This window comes from Amblyomma maculatum, chromosome 10, assembly GCF_055883805.1.
Source record: "Amblyomma maculatum isolate TAMU_Amacu chromosome 10, ASM5588380v1, whole genome shotgun sequence".
NCBI classification, from domain to species: Eukaryota; Metazoa; Arthropoda; class Arachnida; order Ixodida; family Ixodidae; genus Amblyomma; species Amblyomma maculatum.
Genome location: NC_139353.1, coordinates 1343515 through 1352806, shown reverse-complemented (window position 1 = coordinate 1352806; position 9292 = coordinate 1343515). Strand labels below are relative to the sequence as shown.

The 9292-nt window shown below is 45.5% G+C and overlaps 1 protein-coding gene across 1 annotated transcript; it reads right to left on the bottom strand.

Annotated features, from left to right (window-relative positions):
• Nucleotides 1-1551: 1551 nt before the first annotated feature.
• Nucleotides 1552-9053, bottom strand: LOC146175354 (uncharacterized). Its single transcript, XM_084580789.1, has 5 exons — nt 9019-9053; nt 7461-7573; nt 5783-5884; nt 4589-4786; nt 1552-1766 (listed from the first exon to the last, which is right to left on the bottom strand). The coding sequence occupies exons 2-5, from the start codon at nt 7570-7572 to the stop codon at nt 1552-1554; spliced, it is 627 nt and encodes a 208-aa protein (XP_084436915.1). The 5' UTR covers nt 7573; nt 9019-9053.
• Nucleotides 9054-9292: the final 239 nt, after the last annotated feature.

The following is a 9292-nucleotide window of genomic DNA, read 5'->3' as shown; positions in this document are numbered from 1 at the left end:
CATCTCACCAATTTCTTTCTTTTAGTCTTTGGTACTTCAAATTGTGCGCCAATCCTTTCCTATACCCATTTTTCGGCTCTACTTCCTGTTGAGTGACGTCACATTCTTGACGTCATATCCACTACTGCACCCCTTTCTCTCTTTTCGTTTTCACTCCCACCTTCCTCCCTTCCGTTACGCGCGGTTCAGGTGTCCACAGAACAAGTGTGGCAGATACTGCGCTTTTCCTTTCCTGTGAAACAGTTATTCTAATTAATTACCTAATTAACTTATTGGCCTAATTATTTTTTCGGCAAAAACATTACGTCCCCCTCTATCGATTGACACCCCTCATTAACCTCTACCGCTTCTCAGTTACAACTGCTGCGGACACGATTTTGTGGACACGGCCTGCGGACACGGTCGGCGGATACGGCTTGCGGACACGATCTGTGGACACGGCCTGCGGATACGGTCGGTGGACAGAAATCTGTTAACACAGCGAAGTAATGTTTTCGCATTAAAATAAAGTTTTTGTACAAGGACGCGAAGTTAAATATACGTCAAGCATCTGTATCGCCTCCAGGTAAAAACACGTGTGTGCTGTGTTTTATCGAGAGCATCCCGGTATTACAAATTTGGTCTATTTGTCGGTGACGAACGAAATAATGAACAACGCTAAACTGCAGGCGCAGTTTATCCTTATACTCAGTGAACAAGGAGCGCCAGCGGAGCAGCCTGTCCATGCAGTTCACGCTGCAGAAGATCAGGCTTTCAACCTCCTGTACGCACTCAAGACTGCTCAAGACTTTCAACTCTACCTCTGCAAATTTGACTATTCTATGCGGTTTTAAATTACACACTTGGCTCATTAAAGTCGACGCTGTTATAGTGCGCTTGGGTGTTATCCATTCTAGACATTCTCAATCCATTTCCCGATGTGTATTCCAAAGAAAGCCTGCTCAGCACCCTGAGCTATCATTAGAGGAAGTATCCAAGTATGAAATTGCTTCTCATTACTTCTTATCACATAATACTCCATATGCGTTGACGGCTAAAGCGTGGGAGTGCGTATCATGAATTAAAAAAAAATATCGCTCCGAATTTCAGTTACTACTACTAGACAGTCAGAAGGTGCGGGTCGTTCCGGAAGAATGTAAATTGGATGTTAAAAATTACGAGGGACTTTAGTGACTAAAGTAGTGAAAGGCGAAAGCCTGCGTGCCGCTTACTGCTACGCAAATGGCACTAATAAGTTAATAATTACTTAATTGGTCATTAGTTATTATTTAGTAATTGGTCATTGATTGACATATGGCCATATAAGGCACGCATTCGCGCATACTATGGTGGTGCTCTGTGATTGCTCGAGACCTTTATGACGTCATCCCGGCTCGGCCAATCAGAGCCGCTGCAAAAGCGGGACATATTTTGCCCACGACAACATGAGCCATTAAAGGCTTTCGCCTTAATAAATTTCTTTGTTTTCCCATTCAACTGAGTACCCGAAGAAGGGGAACAAAGCAGGGCCAGTGTATATATAGTTCTTGCTTTGGAAAATCTTGCTTCCGATCAGCCGTGGCTGCGTGGAAGCATGCAGACAATCTTGCACTGTCCGCTCGATCGGAAGGCGTTGTATGCGCACGTGATGGCCGGCGCCCAGCGGACGCAGACGCGCTGCACACGGTCATAGTGCCAGAAGCGGCGAGGGTTGTCCTTGGGAGATTCGGAACAGGAGTTTATGAAGCGCTCGGTGACCAGCCCCAGGCAGCGCTTGTCCCTGCGCTCTGGAATTGCGAGGCGAAGGGCGAGAGTCACAGGGGGGGCTTTTACTCCTTTTGGTGTGTTCTGAAGGAAGACATCGCTTGGCCCCCCTCGTAACGCCAACAGTTGGGTGATGAGACCCGCTGCTATCAGCAACAAGATTATTTTTTCGCTTTGTATTGATTTCCAGTTAAAGCATCCCGAAAGCTTCAAATGGACACCAACGACAATTACTATAGCGAAGCTAAACAACCTCAGTTCCATACGCAATGCAGCTGAAGTTCCTTCTTTTGCGGTGTCGAATTTCAACGAATGGGACCGAAAACTACTGGTAAGCTTCAAAGACGACGTTGTCTTTTCATTGACACACGCCTGTTTCTACGTTTACGAAGCATGCAGTTGGCCCACTGATTCTAATGCATATCTCGGGCTCCCAAATAAGAATAACATGCGTTTGCAAACCGCTTCCATTATAGTACGTTGAACTCTGAAGAGGGGAGCTTTCCGCGTTCACTTGGTGCTTACATAAAGTATTTATGCTGCAGAGCTTTTGGTGTCTGAACGCTTGGCGACGCTTGCGATACAAAGTTTCTAAACTAAATGTCGCCAAAAATTAAAAAAAAAAGATATGGAGTATCCAAGTTCAGTAAAGCAACCCGAAGGCTCCTGAGTTTGGCATGGGTTAATCTACATTATCGTTGCGAAAGCAATGATAATGTGGAGCTCTTTGGTGGAGCTGGAGAGATTTGAACGGTAGACGCTGTTGATGGGACGTGCGAATGCCACGAATGTGTGCGTGCGTGCGCGTGTGCGTGTGTGTGTGTGTGTGTGTGTGCGCGCGCGCGCGTGTGTGTGTGTGTGTGTGTGTGTGTGTGTGTGTGTGTGTGTGTGTGTGTGTGTGTGTGTGTGTGTGTGTGTGTGTGTGTGTGTGTGTGTGTGTGTGTGTGTGTGTGTGTGTGTGTGTGTGTGTGTGTGTGTGTGTGTGTGTGTGTGTGTGTGTGTGTGTGTGTGTGTGTGTGTGTGTGTGTGTGTGTGTGTGTGTGTGTGTGTGTGTGTGTGTGTGTGTGTGTGTGTGTGTGTGTGTGTGTGTGTGTGTGTGTGTGTGTGTGTGTGTGTGTGTGTGTGTGTGTGTGTGTGTGTGTGTGTGTGTGTGTGTGTGTGTGTGTGTGTGTGTGTGTGTGTGTGTGTGTGTGTGTGTGTGTGTGTGTGTGTGTGTGTGTGTGTGTGTGTGTGTGTGTGTGTGTGTGTGTGTGTGTGTGTGTGTGTGTGTGTGTGTGTGTGTGTGTGTGTGTGTGTGTGTGAGGGGGGGGTTATTACTAGGCCGGCGAGCAGCCTCCTCTGATCGCACATCACGGCCAACCGTTCTCCCGACTGCAGAGCGGTCATGCGAAATACGACACAACACAGAAAAAAACTTTTGCCCAGGACCAGATGTTTATTGGGTATTCCCAAGTGCCGCTGGCGATGATATAGACGAAGACCCTGCCCCTTTGGATGGGTCCTGGTGGTCGACGGGACAAGATGGCGACAACGAAGAAGTAAAGCAGGAATTCGGAGTTTACCTTGCGTCCTTTCATTGTCGCGGCTCGCTGTCGTCTCTCCTCGGCGGTCCCCGCCTATCTCGGCGCATCTTGCCCGTTGTCCTCTTTTTGGTCAATGAGTGTCACTTCTGGGACGCCTAGCGGTGGGTTCTTGTGCCCGGTGAGGGAAGAGGGAAACGCGGCACTTTCGAGCAGCTCGTTCGGGTTACTCATCCTCAGAGGAGAAGGAATACATTTGTCCCCTTCGTCCTCCGCAACGCGCTGCGCTTCGAAGGAAAGAGCGGTTTTCCGCAATTGCTACGAATGACACTCGAAACGAGTGACAGACTTGCGTGTGGATCATGTTTTCACAAAAAGACCTGTAGAGTTATGTCTGTAGGGTTTGGATTCTGCACTGATCCTTCTGCGTCCACCTTGCATCTCTGAGGTCTATAGGTGCGACTTTGTGCATTAGAATCTACGCTCTGTTCTCCGCCGAAGTGATCGCAGTCGTTGTAACGCGATGTACAAATGGGTGCAGTTTGCAACTTGGTTCAACGGTCAGCTTGCATTTTTCATGGTCTCCTCAATTTCTTCTTCAAGACTCGCAGAGAACCCTTCCCTGCAGGTAGTCTCCATTCATGCTTTAAAAACTGTAAAATCAATGCGCCGCCTACATTTGGCTAAGGGAGATGTGGCACGGCCGGCAATGATTAGGTAGCTTTGGGTATGATCACTGCCATGACTTTCTGCAACTGGAAACCATTGGGCGCTGCTGATATTGTCACGTCCTAGCCAAAGGACGGGACGATCACAGCGACCGCAGGTCAGCCGGGCGGCAGCAGGAACCAGTTCGATGGCAGGGATACCCAGATCGCCGAAAAGATTGCCCACATCAGCGTCTTCTTTCTTCACGGAACGCTCGCGCTTCCTCTTCGGCTGCACTGCCTCCCTCCGAAAAGAAGCATCGTCCCGATACGCAGTACTAGCCAAACGGAGGGTCAGCAAGTGCGTCACATATGACAGACGTTCTGTAAAACTCCTTTGTATTTCAACTCTCAGAACTCTAACACCTAAAGGAGTTGAGAACTTGTCCAATACATAGTGCTCGCTTGGAAGCACCATATGTCCGACTAGCGTGACTACCTTTTCATTAAAGCCATTTTGCATCTAAGCCGTCCCATGAAAGCTTCCGTTACTAGAGAGCCACTTGACAAGGGAAATCAAGGACTAGATTGTCTGAAATTTCTCCTCCGTGCACTGTTTAGGCTGTACGCCGCATGACATGCATCAATAAGAGAACGGTTGCTGCTGGAAACACCCACCTTCGCACGTGCGCACGCAGTCCTGGTGCTTTCGGAAGTGCGCGGGAGAGTCCCTCGCGCAGACCTTGTCGGGCTGCCACCGTCTACAGGATCCTGCGCCGGGCTGTCGGGAGCTGTGTTCACGCTGCACGAAGACCCAGTCGCCGCGGCCGTAATCCGAGCCGTTCAGGCAGCGAAAGTACATCGGCTGGCTGCACGCTGTGGAAGGTGATTAAGCATTGCCCACGACAGACAAATTAAAGCCTAAGCAGGCACCGAAAGTGTTAGATTCAATTTTGTTTCCGAGTTACCCACCCACTTGATCATCACGCTATACAAACTCACTATTGGACTTCGGTCTTATCCAAAAAGCCATCCATTGATCTTCAACGCCCGCACTCTTTCCTAACCCTCCTTCCATCTTTATTCCCTTCCCCATGCAGAGTAGCATGTCAGCGAACATTAACGCCGGCTAAAATCACTGTTTTTATTAAAGAGCCTTCTCTCTATCTCTCTTACCCCCGAAGGGAAATCTCAAGGCTATGGAAGTACGCGGTATAGTTGCGAGTGCCTTAGTAAATTCTATCTCTCTGACTTTATTACAGTCTAGGAAAGCTGGCTGCACAAATGTTTTCGACTTTCGCTTGAAAAGAAAGAAAACGAAGTCCTCGTCTTCTTGATTAAATGATGGCCTTTCTCAATATGTGCAGTGTCGCCCCATGAGCCCAGTTGTTATAATAATTGCTGTTGCCGCTCAATTATGCTTTACCTGTGATGTTTTTTTTTTGTAATTTTTCTGTTTGCCGAAAGAGAATTAAGCGAAAAGGCTCTACTGCTCTTTGCTGTTAGTGGGTATGCTCAGACGCTATGTATATGCGTGCTGTCCGGTAACGTAACGTCACTGTATAATTACTCTTTGGCGCGGTTCATCGATAATCCAAATGAAACTTTGTCCCACAAGAACATATTTGGCAGTACATTACGGAGCAGCTACCAAGGGCACCTCTACATATAAGGCGTGCTGGCGGAACTCACCATGTTTACCGCAGGCTCGTTCAAATACGCCAAGAAGCGGACGTATATAGTGGACGAAGTTGCCATAGACCTGAGCTCTATCTACGAACAGGTATTAGTGGACGAAAGAAGGTTTCGCTATCTGTTTTGATGTTCAAGGGGATGACGCCGTCGCCCGCGACAGGCAGTCAGTTTGCGTACCAGGAGGACGTGAGGGCGAAGCAGCGGCACCTTCATCCCGAAACGTGTCAGAGGGTTCTTCACGGATGACATCGGTCACCACTCGCTTCTTCTTCAGGGCAGCTGTTAATGAAACATGTAGAACGGCTAAGAATAACTAGATAGATAGATAGATGGATTTATTGATAGGAAAAGGCATTACCGGAAGTGTCAGGCTTGATAAAGAAGTACCGAAAATATAAAGGAATGCTGGGATACATCCAAATTGAAGATCTGGGTTTCTTAATCAGCTGCTGGAGTGCTGCAAAAATGAACCCGTTTGGGTGGGCTAGCTAAAACATCGGGAAAGGGGTGTACAGAGACGGACAGGACAAATCGCTGATGTGCTCTTTAATGATATGTCCTGTTAGTCTCCCTATGTCCCACCTTTCAAGGTGCCTCATCATGCACCCAAATAGAATCACACCAACTAGCCAGAAAAAAAAGAGGCATTCTCTAAGAATGCGTTTGTTAGTCTTATTAATAAGGTGGCTGATTATGTCTTTAATACTGTGTGTGTGCGTGTGTTTGTGTGGGTGTGTGTGTGGGGGGGGGGGGGTGCGTGTGTGTGTGTGAGAGAGAAAGAGTACAGCAGTAGCGAGTGAACTTTGATGTTTCTGAGCTCTTCCCTTTCACTGATTCCGATTACGTCTTCCTTATGCTCTCGTTAGTAGGTAGCTTTAGAAAGCCTGAGTCCATATGTTCACGACCAGGCAGGACTCATGGAGAGTTTCTTACGCTCTGCGCATTGTATGACCTATGGGGAATTATACCTGCTTCTCGAGATCCACATTGTTATCTTCCTTTCTAAGTTTTGATTGACGCTATTTTGGTGTCGTTTTTTTTAGTACACCTATTGCGAAGAGCACGCAAGATGCAGTGCAGTATCAACTACTTTTGTTTGTTGAGTTTCTCTGGCTTTCACAATTATTTAAGAGAACATGAAGGTGGCGATCTTAATGTAGGGCAATAGTAAAGAACGAAAAGTAGTTAGTTCCTTTCGCCTATATAATTCGCGAACTAATGTGATTTGGTATAAAGCTGGTACAAAGCCTGGTGGTAAAACTGGTATTGATCTATATAGGATACCATTTAAGCTCTTACGTTGTACACATGTGGGTCACAGCGCCAAAATGAAGGGAATGTTTATTTCTTGGAAAAACGAGGCAGGATTCAGCGATGCATGGGTTAAAGGGATCAGGTTTGCAGATACACCACTGCAGGTTTTAACAGAATTATTCGTATAATGTGCAGATAAAATAATAACTTTAATTATTTGCAATTTGCTTCTCGGTATTAGCGCCGAATATTGAAGAATGCAAAGAAGGCTTAAAATTTTCACTGTTCAGCCTCGATGCTTCATTACACACTTTGAATAAATAATTAGCAGTCTGCAATTTCGATTATTACTTGTTTTCTCCAAAGCTCCGACACCTGTCTCAGCATTTTTTAAGTGTTTTTTATCTGTTCATTCCGATGCCCGTTATGTCGCAATTCCTTCTGTTTACTAGAAAAGAAAGAACCCGAGAAGGCAGATTCCTACAACGGATGTTTTTGCCCATTCTATACACGAGAACATAGGTTCAGTGAGATATGTGGTTCTGATAAAAAACCAGTGTGCCAGCTGCGTCAACTGCGCATGCCTGGACCTTGCTCTCACCCTTTTCGTGCTTCGTGTGGGACAGCGCTATGAAGATGATAACCAAGATGCAGGTGATGCTGAAGACTACCATGATGGCGCAGATTATGGTGCTCATGTAGGCTTCGTACATCCTGTGGAGGATAAAAAGGAGTCAACTACTTGACACAGACCTGCTCTGTGGCATGTCTTCTTTCATATGGATTTCCCTATTACACTTCATGGACCCTCTAGATCAGGAGAGGAAAGGTTATCTTATGTGTATACGTTACACGTAATGCGATGATGACAAGCAAGCTGTGCGTTCGATTTCAAGACATACGCCTTTTTTTACATGCCTCTTCATTGTGTTGTAGCGTTGAAATGACGATTTCTAACGCCTAATTAGAATAGCTCAGCATATGAACGATGCAAAAAACCACCAATATTGTAACCTGAGAGAAAACAACTTCCGGACTCACGTGACTTTCATAAGCAAACTCCTTTCCTTCTTTCCATCTTTCCATCTGGAAATGAACACCTCTCCACCACCACCCATTTCAGTAACTTCAGTATTCTATCCAGTGTTCGTTTCATTTTCTGGGTACTCGTTTTATTACCAGAACAGAACCGCACTTACACCTACATCTCGGGTCTTTAGCAGAATCCCAATCTGTACGCTGTTTTCTTTTTTTTAAATTTCATTCTAAATGACCTCAGGAACTGCAGCTGAGCACTTTTTAATAACTCCCCCCCCCCCTCGTCCCCCCCACCTCCGCCTTGGCATTACGAGTTATTAATATTTACATACCTTTGTTAGAGCAATAACGGCCCTTTACCTCAGCATTTCAAAACCATGTTTACCACCTGCCCATAATTAAACGGTACTGAATGCCAATATGCAAACAACAGCGCTAGAATCCATCACCTGACATGTATTTGTAGCAGATATTGGAATTTAATTTCACCGGTTGCATTACGACGTAAGAAGAATAGCATGATTACAGTCACCTGCCCAGAGTATAGGTGCTTACATTGAACGTGCTTGAAGCCTCTGCACCTTCTCCGTATTTACAATACAAGGACGGTGCTGTAGGCATTGTAAAGACGATTAGAAGGTCATTCAGTGTTAATATGGTTAGAAGGTGATTCAGTGTAAATAGGATTATTCAGTTTGAATAAGATTAGAAGGTGATTCAGTGTAAATAAGATTAGAAGATAATTCAGTTTGAATAAGATTAGAAGGTGATTCAGTGTAAATAATATGAGAAGATTGTTGAGTTTGAATAAGGTTAGAAGGTGATTCAGTGTAAATAAGATTTGAAGATTATTCAGTTTGGATAAGAATAGACTTTCATTCAGTGTAAATAAGATTAGAAGTATATTCAGTTTGAATATGATTAGAAGGTGATTCAGTGATAATTTTGAAATTCACAATACAAGCATACGAATACAGGTATAGCACGAGAGGTTCCGCAGAAGTGATTTTTCGCTCTTAGATGGCTCTGCAGTCACGGAGGCTGAAATGGCCGACAGGCTTACATCCGTGCGCTCAGAGTCAAGTGTATAGACAAGGCACATGAAACGAACATGTACTTACTCAGGTTCACGGTGGCCCAGGCGTTCATTCGTTGACTCGTGATTAATAGCTTCCGGCGAAAAAAAGTGGAATTAGAAACGTGCGAAAACTACTACATTTTGGCTGCACAAATTCTTTTGAAAATAGTAGCTTCTAACACAACAGAATGAAATAGCAGTGAAAGATTTTGTGACCAGTGCTAAACTTCTGAGATTATTGCGGCAAAGTCAAAGACCGAGAGAAAGTTAGGTTTATAAGCATCGCTTATTATTTGCTTATCACTCAATATTATCTG